The sequence below is a fragment of the Chelonia mydas genome, chromosome 15 (assembly GCF_015237465.2).
Source record: "Chelonia mydas isolate rCheMyd1 chromosome 15, rCheMyd1.pri.v2, whole genome shotgun sequence".
In the NCBI taxonomy this organism is placed as follows: Eukaryota; Metazoa; Chordata; order Testudines; family Cheloniidae; genus Chelonia; species Chelonia mydas.
This window is the reverse complement of record NC_057856.1, coordinates 27,820,883-27,838,616: the sequence shown is the minus strand read 5'-3', so window position 1 is coordinate 27,838,616 and position 17,734 is coordinate 27,820,883. Positions and strand designations below refer to the sequence as shown.

At 39.5% G+C, this 17,734-nt stretch overlaps 1 protein-coding gene across 1 annotated transcript in view; it reads left to right on the top strand.

The window, feature by feature from the left end:
* NAA25 (N-alpha-acetyltransferase 25, NatB auxiliary subunit) overlaps positions 1–17,734 on the top strand; it is a 45,012-nt gene that overhangs the window by 3,745 nt on the left and 23,533 nt on the right. Inside the window, exons 2-11 of the mRNA XM_037879135.2 lie at positions 1,767–1,852; positions 2,753–2,891; positions 5,009–5,127; positions 8,554–8,628; positions 9,504–9,611; positions 11,093–11,171; positions 12,276–12,387; positions 13,808–13,897; positions 14,700–14,869; positions 16,389–16,501. Coding sequence (XP_037735063.1) covers positions 1,767–1,852; positions 2,753–2,891; positions 5,009–5,127; positions 8,554–8,628; positions 9,504–9,611; positions 11,093–11,171; positions 12,276–12,387; positions 13,808–13,897; positions 14,700–14,869; positions 16,389–16,501 — 1,091 coding nt within the window. The remainder of the gene's footprint in view (positions 1–1,766; positions 1,853–2,752; positions 2,892–5,008; positions 5,128–8,553; positions 8,629–9,503; positions 9,612–11,092; positions 11,172–12,275; positions 12,388–13,807; positions 13,898–14,699; positions 14,870–16,388; positions 16,502–17,734) is intronic.

Genomic DNA, 17,734 nt, shown 5'->3' with positions numbered 1-17,734 from the left:
AATCTCGGTAATATGGATATGAATTTTGTAGGCTGTGGCAGGAAATTACTAAAAGTCACCACCTTAACTCAGTGGAATCCATCCTCATAAGAAATGCAGTCCTAGCAAGAAAGTGTATCATTTAATTTCAATTAGCTAGTGTTAGCTCCTCACCAGGAATTTAGAAGACAATTAGGAACACTTCACCTATGTTTTTTGGCTCATTGGATACATCCCGGTTGTTTTACACTAGGTTTAGGTTAACGAATCTCAAAAAGTCTGACGTGGGGCAAAGATTGAGTGGGTTTATTGTTCTCTTCTCAAATTAATCTCTTATTCTGATTTCAGTAATTTTCAAACAATCTGACTGTATCCCATTGGAGGTAGAACTGAGAATAATGATATGAAAATGAGAAAATAAAAATTTAAACTGTATAGCCAACATTTTTGTAAAGGTATGTCGACACTGCAAAAAAATCCACTGTGGCAGTAGGTCACAGAGCCCTGGTCAACTGACTCAGGTTCACAGGGTTTGCACTATGAGACTAAAAGTAATAGTATAGACGATCCTGCTCAGGCTGGAACCCAGGCTCTGAGACCCTTCCCCCTCAGAGCCTGGGCTCCAGCCTGAGTGGGAATGTCTACATTGCTATTTGTAGCTGTGTAGCATGAACCCGAGTCCTTTGACCCAGGGTTTTGTGCAGTGTTAGACAAACCCTAAGAGATGAGAATAATGGAGTCTTGTTCCATGACTTGGGGGAAGTCTACGCTACAGAATTAAGTCGACCTAAGTTATGACGACGTATAGCCTTCCACAGTAATGAAATAACTTTTGCACATCCACACTGTGCTCCTTGAACTCGTGATGGATGTCCTCACCAGGAGCGCTTGCACTGATTTAATTGTCAGTGTGGGGCATTGTGGGATGGCTTCTGAATGGCAGCAACAGTTGATGTAAGCAATGCAGTGTCTACACTGACACTGCGTGGACCTAACTACATTGACCTAAGCACTACACTGCTCGCAGAGGTGGAGTTAAGTCAGTGTAGGGGGTGAGTTACATTGGTGGGAGCCACATTTTAGTGTAGACGCTTACAGATTTAGGTTGATGAAAGCTGCATTACGTCAAACTAACTGTAGTGTAGACCAGGCCATGGGCTCTTACATGCTACAGTAATAGAAAATAATAAATACTAATTGTGGAATAGTCTCCATAGCACCAATGAAAGCCTCATTATTTGAGTGCTTTAAAACTTGACTAAACATAGCATATGGAATATTAGTAGGGTGTAAACCTGCACTGATTGAGGAATGGATCATATAACCTAATAGGTCTTTCCATTTACTGTAATGATAGATTGCAAATGTCTTTTGCAAAGGTCTGATCCACCACCACTTAAATCCATGGAAAGACTCCTATTAGCCCACCAAATTCACTTCTACTTGTAACTAGAGCAAAGGATGTTAGCCTACTCTTTAGTGGAGAGAGGCTCGTTTCTGAACGCATTGTGCCTTGTCATATTATAATAATGTATCCTGAGCTTTTATCAGGAAAGACCAAAAGAGTCTCTTACTGTACTTTGTGTTGGGATGACTGAAACTGGAACAAATGAGATATAGTTCTAAGATGCACTGTGGAAATGGTCACTGAACAGGAGTTCAGTAGTTGTGAACTGAACATTCATTATCACTCTTCCAGCACAGACCTTCCGCCCTCCTTGAGATTAGGGAATAGATAGCCATCTTTTCTTTGCTGTGAGTTGTAATCACTGTGTGTTTTTATGTAGATTATCTTGATAATGGCAATAATAAAATGGCAATCCAGCAGGCAGATAAACTGCTAAAAAAACACAAAGATCTTCACTGCGCTAAGGTAAGTCTGAGTGCTCTTCATTACATTATTTTACCGAATGAACACAGTTCTGAAATTTGGGGAAATTCTGCTGTCCCATTCAAACTTCCAATAATTAGTGATTTTTTTTTATTTTTTTTTTTACAGAGGCCACAATGTTTCTTAAAATATTTCAGAAGGTTATTAGAACACTTTAAATCCTGTAATATCATGTTTGTTTTAAAATATGTTAAGAAATGTACTTTCTAAACTGCAAAATTCTGCCCTTTGACTGCTATGATGTTACCAGAGCTTCTCCTGTTCTAGCCTTCTTCCAGGCTTTTGGCTACTGATGCAGCTGCTACTTGTCAAAGTTTTCCCAAGCTGCTGGAGAGTGAAAAAGATGTGAATATTGTTAGTTTCTCTTCTGACCACATAGTTCTGAATAGCGGCGGTGAAAACTGGTGAGACTGGTTGGTTTTCACTCTGCTACAGCTAGGGAGAATTGAGCAGCAGCAAAAGCACTGAAACTGGCAGTCTACAGACTGAGGAAGGCAGCCGTGCATCATTTTGCACCAGTGGTTTTCAACCTTTTTTCATTAGAGGGCCCCTAAAAAATTTCGAGTGAAGGTGCAGACCCCATTAGAAATCTGAGACATAGGTTGAAAACAACAGTTTTATACTACTCACATTTGGAAGATTTTCTTCACAATTATAAGAAAATATACCTGCCCCCCCACACCCCGTTTTTAATAAAATTTTATTTTATTAAATGGAAGCTTAGATTCTTCAGAAATTGATGGCACTCACTTAGACAAGTCCCTTTCTCACCATGGGCGAGTGGATTTTTCTCTAATAATGATCCTTTGTTTCAAAATAAGTTTTTCTTCTGTAGATGTTGGCAATGTTTTTTGAATAGCTGCTTTTTTATTACATGTATAGGTTTTAAAGGCAATTGGCTTGCAGAGAACTGGGAAACAAGATGAAGCATTTGCTCTCGCACAAGAAGTAACAGCACTCGAACCCACAGATGACAACTCTTTGCAAGCACTAACTATCCTTTACCGGGAAATGCATAGACGTAGGTTTTTTTAGTTTACTTTTCTCCTGCAAATTTCAGCTTCTTGGTCATAATTATGTAACCTTTCCTTGGACCTTTCTTTAAAATGAATTATTGCCCAAAATTCAAAGGGAAATGTACAAAGTCCAGTTTTCAAACATAGGCACTTTAATAGGTGGTTCAGACATGGGATTCAGATGCCCAGTTTGGCACAGAACTGCGTAAAAATGCCCCTTTGTCATACAAGTTTCTATTTGATCATCTTAAAGCAAGATGTTCTGGTTAGGCTCCAATTATTGAAAATTGGGTCTAGAGTAATTTTAACATTGTATGTTAGTCATAATATCAAACAAGTTCATTCAAATTTATTCCAGCAGAAACCATGTGATGTTGTTGTTACTTTAAATAGGAATCATATAAATCATAAATGGCTAATACTGTATATGAACGTCGAAGAAGCAGATAATGTAAAATGTATATAGACACAATCAAGGAATTTAGCTCCTCAAAATGGCTTTAGAAGTTGTGTTGCATACTTAGAGGGGAAATCCTGACCTCTCCCTTTCCTGTTACTCTTTTGAAAACAATTCATCTGAATCTTAACTTCTTGGGTCATTCAGTAAACAAAGCTATGAAAGAGAAACCATATGTGGTTTGGTTAGTCTGCAGCACAAGGAGATACCTTATCACTATCCTGAGGACGTGTCAGTAATGTTCATCATCAGGTTTATTGCAGAAAATGATTGTAGACTGAAAAACTGATTTTTTTACATGAAGAGATGTAACTGCCCAGGGCCATTTCTTGACCAATAGCAGCCTCTTGTGTCCTTTACTAGTTAATTTCCAGTACTTAGGCTTTGCTTTTTTAAAGCACTTTTATTGTAATAATATGAAACCTCTTCATATCTGCCTTTGAATCTTTATTTCTACAATTCTCAACTTAAAAACCAGAAAAATATAAACATAAATAGAACTGAATGTAGTACACGTGGAAATTAATTATTCAAGAATATATAAAATCATACTAAACCTTATTAACCTTGCACGTATATAGTGCTTTTATGTGAAGAATAATTTGAATTTTTAAGAAAAGATAAAAAAAATTTAAGATACAGACTAACACGGCTGCTACTCTGAAACCTGACGTTAAATAATGATTGTGTGAGTAAGTACAAATAATTTTTGGGTGCGAGGAGGAGGAGTGATGGTAAAATCAAATACAAATAGTGTCTAGGTATCCTAAATATCCAATCATAATAGGTCTGTATTAATTTATTTCAAGATAAACCTATTATCTTTGTATTAAATTATTAAAGGAGATTGAAAGCAAGAAAGTCACTTGGGAAATATCAGGGCTTTTTAATGTATAACATAGTCGCTCCTAATACGTTAGACAGCGGTTTTCAAACTGTATGTTGGAACCCCAAAGTTGGTCATGACCCATTTTAATGGGGTTGCCAGGGCTGGTGTTAAACTTGCTGGGGCCTGGGGCCAAAGTGTCCTGCAAACCCCGCTGCCTGGGGCCTGAGCTTTCAGTCCTAGGTGGCGGGGCTCAGGTTACAGGCCCCCCCACCAGGGCTGAAGCCCTTCGGTTTTGTGCTCCCCCCCAGGGCGGCGGGGCTCAGGCTTTGGTCCCCCATCCTGAATTGTGCAGTAATTTTTGTTGTCAGAAGGGGGTCGTGGTGCAATGAAGTTTGAGAACCGCTGCATTAGAGAAGTTTCCTTAAAACAATTTAAACTTGAGAAATTATTCTGTCTTAATAAATCATTTATTTAAAGTAGACAGTCTCCACGTGACCCAAGTACAAATCTTGAATTGGTGTAATGCCCCAAAATGGGTGAATTTTAAAGTTTTTTAACCCCAATACATGATGTACCTGAAAGCATTCAGTACGTTTCTGAACGTTTTAATCTTTTTTTATTTATGTTTACACAAACTCTTTTTTTTTAAATATTTCTCTTTCTTGCCTACTGTGTGTTTGTGGGGCTTGGGGTGCTGGGGGAGATAGACCAGTTCCTATAGGTGTTGAGTGTAATTGAATTACTCTGCACAGTATCCCAGATGTTATCTTGAGATAGTTGCTTTATAACTTTATATTCCAAATGTGTCTGAACTGAAACATCTGTTTTTGGTTTAGCGGAGTTGGTAACAAAACTTTACGAGGCAGCTGTAAAGAAGGTTCCCAACAGTGAGGAGTATCATTCTCATCTCTTCATGGCCTATGCCAGGGTCGGGGAATACAAGAAAATGCAACAGGTACCTTCACCCATTTCAGTTATAGTAATCGTAGGTGTCACATTTAACAATAGTGGTGGCAAAGTTCTTAGACAGAAGTGTGATTTTTGTTTTGTTTTTCCTCCAGTTGATGGTTGCCCATGAAACAAAGTAACTAATCAATCTAACATTTCCTTAAGGCTCTTTTCTGTATCATACTGTACTAGTGACCAGCACCTTTTAAAATTATATTTAATTTTCTAGAAAGCTGGGCTGAGTCAATGCTAAATTTCTACGTCATGATTAAATATTTGATACAGGGTTGGTTAGAGAGAACCACTACCCAAATTTGTGTTTTTTACATAAAAGACAATTGCTTCCTTTCCCCTCAAAAAGAGAAGGTTTATGAACTGTAGTCTGTACTGATGCAGTATGTTGGTTGGCCGCCTTGGCATATTAGCTTCCTATTGATACCTATATCGGAGAATACTAAGCTTACACATAAGGGAGTGTATTAGGCAGGAATATTTAGCTTTACTGAGAGCTCCTGAGGGCAACAGTTTCAAATAATGTACAAACTTAAGTTTTCTTTCCTTTTTTTTTTTGCCTGCACTCTTATCTCTAGGAACCAGTGTAGAGTTAGACTGTGCAGCTTGTATTTTGATAGAAGAAAAGCTTAGTTGTTTTTTCTTTACATGCATCTTGGTTTTCAGTTGGCAAGACAATCTCATGCCTGTTAGTTTTGTTTTTCATTCTTCCCAAATTAGGTGCCTGGAGAATGCCTATAAATGGAAGTCTCTTTTCAAAGTGTACACACACTCCCTCTTTTATGTATAAAAACTCACAGGGAAGCAGTCAAATTGATTCCAGGCTCTCTCTTCCCACTGTGTTAAGGTGACTTGAATCTCTGTACAAAGACCCTATCTCTGCAACCAAAAAATAGAGTTGAACAATGGTGATTAATCTCTGTGTGGCCCAGCTGTAAGTGGCTTAATTCGATCGGGCCTGAATCATTGGTATATATGATGCTTTAGAGAATGATTAACTTTTTATCAAATGACTCTTAATAAAAGGCTTAAATCTGCAATATCATTATAAAATCATTATGTCTCATCTGAGATCTGTCCTGAATTGGTAGGTTAATTTAGACTGCTACTTAAAAATAGTTCTTATTGTACTAAGTACTTTCAATATTAATTTAAAAATAGCTGTAGATTTGACCACAACACCAAGGAATATATCTGGTTTGCTAATCCCTAAATTTGCTACGACTGTGGTTGTTACCCACTTGACCCATGTCAGCAAGCAGCAAGACTGAAGTCTCGGAACAGCCAACTACACCAGTCTCTAGCAATCTGTGACATTGCACTGATATATGTATCTCACCAAGTTACAGCTTTATTAATAGGAGGGAAATATATATGCCTGCAAAGTGCTAAATACCAATACAGAGAGATCTGGTTTATTCTTGTTTGACATACCTGCATCTGAATATCAAAACAATTTTGGATTTACAATTTTTGCATCTTAAAAAAGGCTAGATTGTAGTCTGACTTGCAGTGTATCATGCAATACATGATATTGCACTTGAGCAGAAAGAGAACTTTTGAGATATGCTGTGATAGTTGAGAGTTGGATATTAATCTAATCTTAAAATTTTGCTTGTTTTAATGAATTTTTTTTGTTTGCTCAGATAGAGGCTTCAAATAATTCTTGATTGGCCTTGACTTCAATTTAATGTCTTAAATAAGGATTATATTTATACTGATAAATGGAACACAGAATTAATTTGCTTCATGCCTGCTTATGTTAAAAATGATTATGCATGTCATTTTTATTTTGGGTTTTACAAAAAAAATCAGTTACTGCCATCATTTTTATATAGGATACTCTTTATATATAATTCTAGACAGCCCTCTGTGTGTTTTCCATTTAAAGAACTTGTTGATTTCAAAAGAAACTGGCATAAGCATGCATTTACATTTCAGGGTTCAAAATCAGTAGGATCCTGAGATCTCTAATAATGTCAGGCCATCTAAAAATGAAGTGTGTTGCTCTCCCAGATCAGCAGTGATAAAGGTAAAAGGTCTAGAAAATGAAGAATTGGTCTATAGGTGAAGTGTGCTTTATTTATGGCTGAATTAAGCGAAGTCCTTTTTTGCTGCTCTGACAGCTACATTGATTGTGTAGAATTCTGACCAGAATTTTTAAAAAAAAAAAAAAAATGCTTTTTGCATAGATTTCCTGTGATGCAAACATCCTTCAGTAAGAAACCTCATTGTTTACTCTAAGCTAGTATATAATACTACTTTACGAGCTGTATATGAAATCTAAAATTCAGGCATTTAACTTTCTAATAATTGTACTCTTAGTCGGAATAATGAATGGAAAATACCCAGTCTTATATAGATACAAAATGTCACATAAATGCTAAATATTCTGTTCAGACCATTGTACAAACATGTATCTGATTATATTATCTAGATTAATAATGCTCGTAAATGGCAAATATAGGGTGTTTTTGAATGGGTATCTACTACTGCACCTAAGGACTCAAAGGGATGCAGACTTCAGACAGAGATTGACTGAATGGAGGGTGAAAATAAACCATCTTTTGTTGCATCCTGTCAAACTTTAAATGAAAGGCCTGAAAAAGTCTCATTTAATCTGAAAACAGACAAGAAACAGTTTGTAGAAATGAACAAGGAGTAGAGTGTGTTTCTTGTAAAAGTAGATTAGCTAATGTAAAATATTATATTCTGTGTGTATATGTAATTTCTTAGCAATTTAAAAACTTGGAAGTAAATGTAGGAAAGTTCAGTCTTTATTTATATAGAGACATAATGCTTGTGTGAGGGATGTGTGAATAAGAATAACTTCCATTCTAAATTAAGTGACTGAAGACTTGGCTGTATGTTGATAATTAGGGCCATATTTTCAACTGGGCATCTCTTCAGCTGTCTCTTGTGCCACATGCCTTCAAAATCTGAACACATGCATGTGCAAGTTAAAAATGTTCACGTGCAGGTGTTTACATTCACAGTGTGGGCTTGGTTGTATGTATACAATTGAACATGTGCAAAGATGTAGACCAGAGCTGAAAACTTCCCTTAATCTGCAGAAATAGGTAGTGTGTGTGTGCACGCACGTGCACCCTGTATCTAAAGCTATAGACTCTTCAAATACTCATTCTTCTAGAAATGCCTTTCCAGGCCAGCTGAAGCTATAATACACTTTAAAAAAGAAACCGCAGCAGATGGAGAGAGAGAAACTGCATCACGACCAAGATAGATCTCGGTGGAGGGTGTTTCCTAGGGAGTATATCCAGTTGGGGTTAATAAATTCTTATGTGGTCACTAATCCTCAGGAATTGTTTGTCACTGGTGTCATCACTCTTTCACTTTCTATAATGCAGCTTATAAATTGAAGCATTTTTGAAATGATGGATACATGTCTTATATTTTTCAGGCTGGAATGGCACTTTATAAGATTGTCCCCAAAAACCCTTACTACTTTTGGTCTGTGATGAGCCTAATTATGCAGGTGAATACACCATTTTGATTGAATTAAAGACTTAATAGTGGCTGTAATGTTAACATTGAGATGTTCTGGGTGTTTTCACATTATGAAAATACCCAATAGCTTTCTTAAGTAAGCTGGCTGGCTGCCTGCTAGCACTGTAGGGTGCTACTATTTCTGTATAAAGTCAGTGTAAACACTGAGCTCTCCTCAAATCTGTATTTTCTGTGTGGTCCAGAAACTTACCTGGTATTGCTTGTCTCTTAGATGTCAAGATCCGTGCAACAATAAAAATCAAAATATGCCGTTTTGGACTAATACAGATAACTGCTGCAGCAGTACCACTGTAAAGTCTCCTGTGTGTATGCCAACAGGAGAGAGCTTTTCAGCCAGCATAATTAAACCACCCCCAACGAGCGGCGGTAGCTGTGTTGGCGGGAAAGCGACTCCCACCGACATAGCACTGTCCACACCGGCACTTTGTCAGTGAAATTTATTTCAGTCAGGAGGGGGGGAAGGTTCACACCTCTGACGACAGAAATGCTAGTATAGATATAGCCTTAGGCAAAAAAAAAACCATGGAAATAATAATTGTATACTTCAAAATAATTTGATTGTAGAATAAATGAATTAATTTTTTTTGATTGATAACACGTTGTCTGTTACGTTGTTCTGAGACTCAAGTTGGAAAGAGTGAGCACTTCATTGTACCATCAGTTGCTTCCCCAGCAGCATGTTTTACAAAACGCTGTGTCCATGCATGTAGCTGATGGTAGCCCTGATGGGTATTTCATGGGTTGTGCGTGTGTCATGTTTCCCACCTGATGAAAAAATTAATTTTGAGTTGGACAATACGAAAGGCTGATAAATTGCTACAGTAATTCTTCTCTCTCCCCTAGTCTATTTCAGCACAAGATGAAAACCTCTCCAAAACAATGTTTTTGCCCCTAGCTGAAAGAATGGTGGAAAAAATGGTGAAAGAGGATAAAATTGAAGCTGAGGCTGAAGTAAGAGTTGCAAATGTTTTCTGTTTGATTTGAGCATCGTTAATAGAGTGTATGAGCTTTATGTTATGCTAACAATATAGCTTAATGACTTTTATAGCATACCTAATGCTGAGTCTGGTTCCCATTATAGTGCTCTGTTAAATTTTTTATTATTAAGTACACAAAGTAGAAGGCTTGCTGGTGATCCATGGGGAGCTGGCTGGCCAATGTTGGCTCTCCGTTTCCAGCTGGTAACTCACAATAAAAACAGCTCCAAATATTACTTTCCTAAAATTCCAGTTCAAGGGAATCCATTGCTGTCGTTGCCACAGGGATGTTATAGGATTGCTAGTGCGAAGGAAGGTGGCCTATGCAGACATGACTAGAGAGGACATGGTCTGTGAGACAATCTGTTAAAGTGTGATCCACTCTATGGATGTTTAAGAACCCCTAAGATAGAAAACAACTTCCCTGTCTCAGAAGAACTCACAAACTTAATAAAAATACATTGCAGCCAGGGATTCTGCTTTTCAGTTTAAACCAAAAACAGTAGCTGTTGAGACAATCGCAATAGTAGCTTTTCAAAAGCTGACTTTGAGAAATCATAAAATGGTCAGATTCTTTCAAAGGGACTGTCAGTGAAATACATGTCCTGGTCACTTTTCCTCCTGGTACGCATCCTGTCCGTGCTCTCGGGGCTTCTCCTCTTGGTCAAACAAAGTAGTATGGTCAGCAGCTTTTCTTGTCTGGTTACACACAGTGCGGAAAACATGGGAGACAAAAGAAATTTCAATGTTCACATTTGTTCAGAAAATGGATTTTCATTGCTAATTAAACAGATTTCTACGGTTATAATTCAAATGAACCTATGTAACAATTTTCTGGGAGGTCACAAGGTGCAAAAGTAACCAATAACGCGATGAACGTGAGTAAAAATCAGAACTGAAAACTGGAATTAGTTGAACAGGACAGCAATGTAGATGCAAAGAGGGGGAGGGGGAATATCAGCAATGCATTTATAAGCACAGGAGGCCCCATGACCCAAAGGAGTTTTGAGAAGTGATATTGAGAAAGGAGAAGGTGCTTCGTGTACAGAAAGTAGGAGACTGCTGCAAGCGTCAGCGTGAAATAAGGTGTGAAGCAGGGAGCAAGAGGAGGAAGACAAAGGGAGCAGTGTGGAGAGAGGATATAGAGGAGCCTAAGGAATGAAAGGGTGTGGAAGGAAGTGAGGGCAGAGGTTGTAGGTGGTGTGAAATTGTGAAGAGTTCATTGCTAGATGAAGTGATTCCTTTGTAGTGTTTGTAAAGCTCAGGGGATCCTTTGGGATTAGAGGGCATTAAATTAAATTCATGAATTTTCCTTTCTGGTGGCTGTTAGACATTTTACAGGCAGCATTGACTTTCTCCTCTTCCTAATGACAGAAACACAAACTGTTTTTATTTCCAGACACTTTTCACTTGTTTTACTTCCAAATGTCAGTGTATCCAAATCTTTGTTCTAAGGTTGAACTTTACTACATGATCCTGGAACGTTTGGAGAAGTATCAGGAAGCCTTGGATGTTGTTAGAGGAAAACTAGGAGGTAATTTATCTTTCAGCGCATTCGGTCAATTAACAACCCCAGCTGTGTGGAGGTTTGACTGGGTTTTCCTGCTTTTGCCCCAGGTCTTTTGCTGGCAACTTGTATTATGGGGATTTAATTGATCTACACGTGTACTCGTTTAAAGATAGGTGTAAATTAACTTAACTCATACCAATAGCACACATTGAGCCCAATTCTGCAGATTTTCGCACTGGTTTCACCAGACTGCTTGTGGTATTACTGCACTCAAGAGTGTTTGCAGCATCCATTCTATTATCCGTGTTAAAGTAGCAACGTTGTACAAAGGGCAATTATCAGATTATCAGTTACATTAATCTGATAATTGCCCTTTGTACAACATGTTGCTACTTTACAACACAAAATCCCATCATGTCAGCTCACAACTACCATCTTAAAATCAGTGCTGCTAGTGATGGCATTATGCCCCTTTCTCCTGGACGATTTTAGAGCTTTATTTTTCTGCCACAAAAGTGAATTTGTAGCTTAAGAGCAGCCAGAATATTAAGGTTCCAGTCAGACTCTACAGTTCTGCACCCAGTCCTATGTACTTTTCAAGTGAAGGTTTTGCACCATGGGCCCAGCAGCTTCTGAGCCTATACCGCTAACAGAAAAAGGAGGGTAGTTGTGTTGTTGAGAAGATTGTTTTAATAGAATTTCAGTCCCTCCTTATGTCATGTGTTGGCCAATAATTAGGCATAAAATGTTTTCTTTCTAATCACAGGTTCAGCACTTTCCTCAGTTGGAAAATATGTGCTGATTCAGCAAAGAGTTTCTAGTGCTGATGCAGCTAGTTGAGGTACCAGGCCTTAAAAATGATTAAATGTTAGGACTCCCAGCTTTTCAATAACAAAGCACTAATTTCTAGCACCATTGACCTGCAAGATATAGGACCTTAAATCTGTTACTGACCTCTTGGTTTAGCAGTGCTTTTTGGCATTGGTCCTGGACTTAAGTCATGGCCCTCCAGTCTCGGAGAAGAATATGTTTTCTCTTTTCCATCCTGTATAAGATAAAATACTTTGTTCTGAAAGTTGTTAAAGAAAAATGAGGGTTGAAATAAATTCACAACTGTTTCTGATTTAGAGAAGTTGACTAGTGAGCTCCAGAGTCGAGAGAATAAGTGTATGGCGATGTATAAGAAGCTGTCCAAGTGGCCAGAATGCAACGCACTGTCCAGGAGGTTGCTACTGAAAAAGTAAGTTGTATTCACATCTATGTCACTGACTCACTCTGTGGCCTTGGATGAGTCACGTCCCCACTGTACCTCAGCTGCTTGTCTCTCGAGGTCTGAGACTGAATGCTTGAAAAGTGTTTGGAGATCCTCTGATAAAAGGTGCTAAGACTGCAAATTATCATTAGTTCACATGGAAGCTCCACTAACTTTCACAGTGAACAAATGAGTGGTGCAACATGTGCTTTCCTGAAATAAACTAATTTCATTCTCTATTTCCAGAGGTCCATACCTTGCTATCCAACATACTAATTTTCAGAAAAAATGCAAACTTGTACTTGAATTTAATTTCCGACAACTTAGTTCGGTTAATCTGCCAGGCTTCCTTCTGGTGGCTGATTTACACTACTGCATAAGTCGATGTAACTTATGTCGCTCGGGGTGTGAAAACGACATCCCCTGAGTGACATAAGTTACATCGACTTCAAGAGGTGTCTGTACCGTTCTGTATCTGTAGCAGACTGTCTCCCACTGGCACAGCTTCCGCCTCTCGCAGAGGTGGAGTAATTATGCTGATGGGAGAGTGCTCTCCCATCGGTATCGCGTCTGTTCACCAGATGCACCCAAGTAGCACAGTAGTGTAGACTTGCCCTAGGAAATGCAACTGCTGCTTTGAATATGTCAGAACAGAGCAAATCAGGATGATCGGATCTGCCTCTGAGAGCAGTCATGAGCGTTTGTTTTCAGGACTAGGACACAGTTAATGAGATTACAGTGAATCCTGTCTGAAGCTGCCATCCAAGAGATCAAAAACATCTTATTTAAAAGAATTGTTCTTTAACAAAAGGTTGAACGTAACTATAGTGGAAATCATGAGGAGACTTTAAAGCCTAAAGTCTTGGTAGGGGGAAGGGGCGGTGTGAGGGGAATGACCTAGCAACAGCTAAGGTTACTACAACTGGAACGTTAGATAGAGAGAGACAAGTTTTCAGTTTACTTTGGACATTCTGCAGCACTTTGTACATAGTCAGTTTCACTTGTTTGTTGATGGTCAGATGCATTTCCCAGCTCCTACATTAGGAATTTGGTGGTACTACTCTTGAACCTGCTCATTCCCTTTTTGGAAAGACCTTTATAAATGTTAGTGGGAGCCAAAATCCCTTTTAAAAAATTGTGAAAGAACTTAAAATATAAATCTGGACAAGCTGTATCAGAAACTTAAGTTTCTTGAAATACGTTGGTTTTAGAAACCTATGGTTAACAGTGCTCCTTTAAGATGGGGAATTTTCTAGTGGAAATGGTTCTTAGTGCGATTTTTTTCCTGTGTGTTTTAATTGTTCTGTGTCTTGCAAGATCTAACAATGTTTTTATACAGGAGTAGACTTTGCATGTATGAGTAACATTATTTGCACTTTCCTTAATTTTGCTCCTTGCCTGTTTTTAGCTCAGATGATTGGCAGTTCTATATAATTTACTTTGATTCAGTCTTTCAACTCATTGACAAATCCTGGACTCCTCCAGCAGAAGGAGAGCAGTAAGTCAACTACTATCCCTGAGGGTTTTTTCCTTTTCATACAGTAGATGTCAAAATCATAGTGTGTCCCTTGATGGTTTTACTTTAGTGTAGGGATGCGCAATTTTAAGGTAGTTGAGGGCCACAAAACCAACTGAGACCATTGATGGGCTGGGGTTTGAGACTCGGAGTTTGGGTCCTGCCCCCAAGGGAGTGTGGAGAGTGAGCTTACCTTGTAACAACAGCTCCTGTCCTTCAGAGTTGAGCTTGGCTCCCTGCTCTGGCACGTTGGCTTTTGCCACAGTGTCACGTAACACATGAGTAGGCGGGACCCTCCCCCTGCAATATAATGCTCTGTCTCCTTCCTGACCCTGGCACTGCCAGGTTGCCTGCCCCGATCTGGGCTGCAGTGGGAAAAATAGAACAATTTGGCAGGCCAGATGCGGACCCCAAGCCGCCACTTTCCCATCCCTGCTTAGTGTATCCCATATAGGTAAATAGCTAGTGTAAATGCATGCTTATGGAGAGCTCTCTATCTCAAGAGTCATCATGGCTGCTGGTACATAACCAAGCAACTTAGCTGCGGAAGCTGGTCCCTGTTCCAAGAGGGCACTGACCCGCTGGGGAAGCACGCATATAATGCTAGTTTTGACTTTATTAGAGCTTCCTTAACCTGCTCCCTGCTCTGAGTCAGAAAGTCAGTCAAACTTGATTGCTTTGAGGGCGTGATGTTAAGGCATGTTTACCACTTGCTGCCAGGGCCTCAGAAATGGCAATGATATAAGAATACTTGAAATCAATACTCATATCTTTAACTGCACAGCTCTTTGGAAGGAGAAGTGCATTATTCTACAGAGCAAGCTGTGAAATTTATAGAGGAGAGGATTACAGAAGAAGCTAAGAGCTCTCGGCCACTTCGGGGACCCTACCTAGCCAAACTGGAGCTGATTAGACGTTTGCGACACAGGGGTTGTAATGATGAATATAAACTAGGTAAGAGCCACTAATTGGAAGATAAATTAAACCTTAAGGGAAAGAACACCAACCTAGAACAAGCTCTTTGTACTGGGATCATCAATTTAGTAGTGCCTGATGTAAAGTGTGTGTAGGGATTGCATGCATAAAGCACCTTCAGATGAAAGGTGTTATAGAAGGTCAGGTATTATTCTGATAACAATTCTAGAGCGTTTTAGACCTTTTAAAACAAGGTCTTTGGGGGAGATTTCAAAGGCACCTAATTGGTTTAGGCGCACAAACCCAGTGACTTTCAGTGGTAGTTGTGCTTTGATAAATCCCTTAATACTTTTGAAAATCCTCTCTCTTTGTCATCCTTAGTGTAATCACTGGCTGATATTTCTTTGGGCTCTTTGGCAGCCTTATAAATGAGAACAATAATGCTTGTTAAATGCACTTATTGGAGGTTTTATAATTTAAAAAAAAAAAACACTTTTGGGAGTGGTGTAAGGAAGAGAATGTGGTTTAATATTAGCAAGATTTCTGCAGACCTTATTTAAATTAACTCATTTTGCTTTTAGATGCAGGAAAGCAAATTTCATCATCAGACAAATTGTGCGTGGGTAGCTTGAAATATTCTCCTGGGTTTTTTTCATCTCTCATTCTTTATCAGATGGGTTAAGCTTTCTGATTGACTGTAAGATCTGAAATGGAACTATCATGGTTTGTAAATCACTGTTTAACTTTGAACATAAGAAATTGCTATGAATAAGTTCATTTCCAGGACTAAAAATTCCTCATAGTTATATTGAGGTTTGACAGAACTCTACTTCTTTTTCTTTAAATAATTTTGACAGAGAATATCTGTTTTTAAGCATTTTTTTTTCTATTTTTATCGGTGTAAATTTTCACAAGTGCTGGAAATTATGGGTAGGAGGATCAGACAGTAATTATTTAATGACAGTTTAATACAGTGGTTCTCAACCAGGGGTCCAGAGCCCACTGGGGAGGGGGGCCCAATCAGGTTTCAGGGGGTCCGCCAAGCAGGGCTGGTGTTAGACTTGCTGTGGCCCATGGCAGAAAGCTGGAGCCCCGCCGCATGGGGCTGAAGCCTGGGGTTCTAAGCCCCGCCACCCAGGGCTGAAGCAAAAGCCTGAACAACTTAGCTTCACAGGATCTCCTCTTGCCCTGCTTGCCACCCCCCTGATGCTGGCCTTGCCTTTTATATGCAGAAAACCAGTTGTTGTGGCACAGGTGGGCTGTTGAGTTTTTATAGCCTGTTGCGGGAGCCTCAGAAAGAAAAGGGATGAGAACCCCTGGCCCAATGCGTTCTCAAGCAGTTTTTTTCTTTCTTTGATAACAAAAATGTGCAGTTAGGCAAAGGAAATATTTTTTCTTCAGTTTGTATATGGTGAAGCTGATGCTCACCAAGATTTACCAATAAAATTCTAATCCTTCCAAGCCTCGTTATATTATTGACTTCTAAGTGAGCATTTTTAAAAAATAAATAAATAAAAAGGATTGAACTGGCTTCTTTATAACTGAGTTTCTTTGTTAGGTGACCCAGAAGAACTAATGTTCCAATACTTCAAAAAGTTTGGGGACAAACCCTGCTGTTTCACTGATCTCAAGGTATTTGTGGACCTCCTCCCATCCACCCAGGGTACAAAGGTAAGAACAATAGCACTGGGTGAAGTAAAGGGAGGGATGTTGGAGACTGCTGAGTGCACTAGCTGTCTGCAGAATGCAGCTTTTGACTGTGGTGATATCAGAAGGAAACCCCCTTTCAGGGAGGGACTGAATCAGTTTTTAGAAAAACAAAATGCCAAAAATGTAGAATTGGTTAATTTTATTAAAAATTCTGCTCTAACCAGAAAAAATAGTGTTTCTTAAAAAGCAAACATGCCAAAGTTCTGAATAACTTCAATGGGAGTTTTCAACACACACACGCTGCACAGTGACGCCCATGACACTATGAGTATTCATGAGTGGTTCTGTTGGAGTAATTGGGGAATTATTTGTGGGACTGAGCCTTTTCCTTGCAGTTCTGTCGTGTCCCATCACTTCTGTTGATTTTAGTGGCAAAACCTCTCCTCACTCTTGTTCAAGTTGTTACAGTCTGAGATCTACAGTAGAGCCCAAAATATCTATCACCATAAAAAGGTTTATTCTTCCTGTATAAACATGCACAGCTTCCATTGAAGCAATGTGAGTTAAACATGAGCATCAAGGGAAGATAGACCTCCACAGAATGAACTTTAGGGCATGGCTATACTTGTAGATGTAGAGCGCCGGGAGTTAAACCAGCGCTCACAGAGCGCAGTAGAGAAAGCGCTGCAGTGTGTTCACACTGTCAGATTCAAGCGCACTGGCCTGGCCACATTAGCAGCTCTTGCAACGCCATAGAGCAGTGCATTGTGGTAGCTATCTCAGCATGCAAGTGGCTGCAACGTGCTTTTCAAATGGGGTGGAGTGGAGTGTGACAGGGAGTGTGTTGTGTGTGTGTGGAGGGAGAGAGAGTGGGTTTTGGGGGGGCTGAGAGCATGTCAGCATGCTGTCTTGTAAGTTCAGACAGCAGTAGACCCCCCCTCTCCCCAGCCTCTCTCTCTCACACTCCCAGCATTCCACAGTAATGGTTGCTTTGTCCCAGAACAGATAAGCATGCCGACTGTCAGAAACAGAGCTTTGAAAGGGCATATCTGCATTCTTAGGGCCAATTCCAAATCAATGAGAAGAGTGGCCACTTGACTTAAGGGGATTATGGGACGTTTCCGGAGGCCAATCGCAGCGCAGTAATGCAACACCTCGTTCACACTGACGCTGGGGCGTTTCAGCCAAGGCGGACAAAGCGTCATGTTTCTCGTGGAGGTGGAGTACCAGGAGCACTCCAGCTGCAGACTCCAG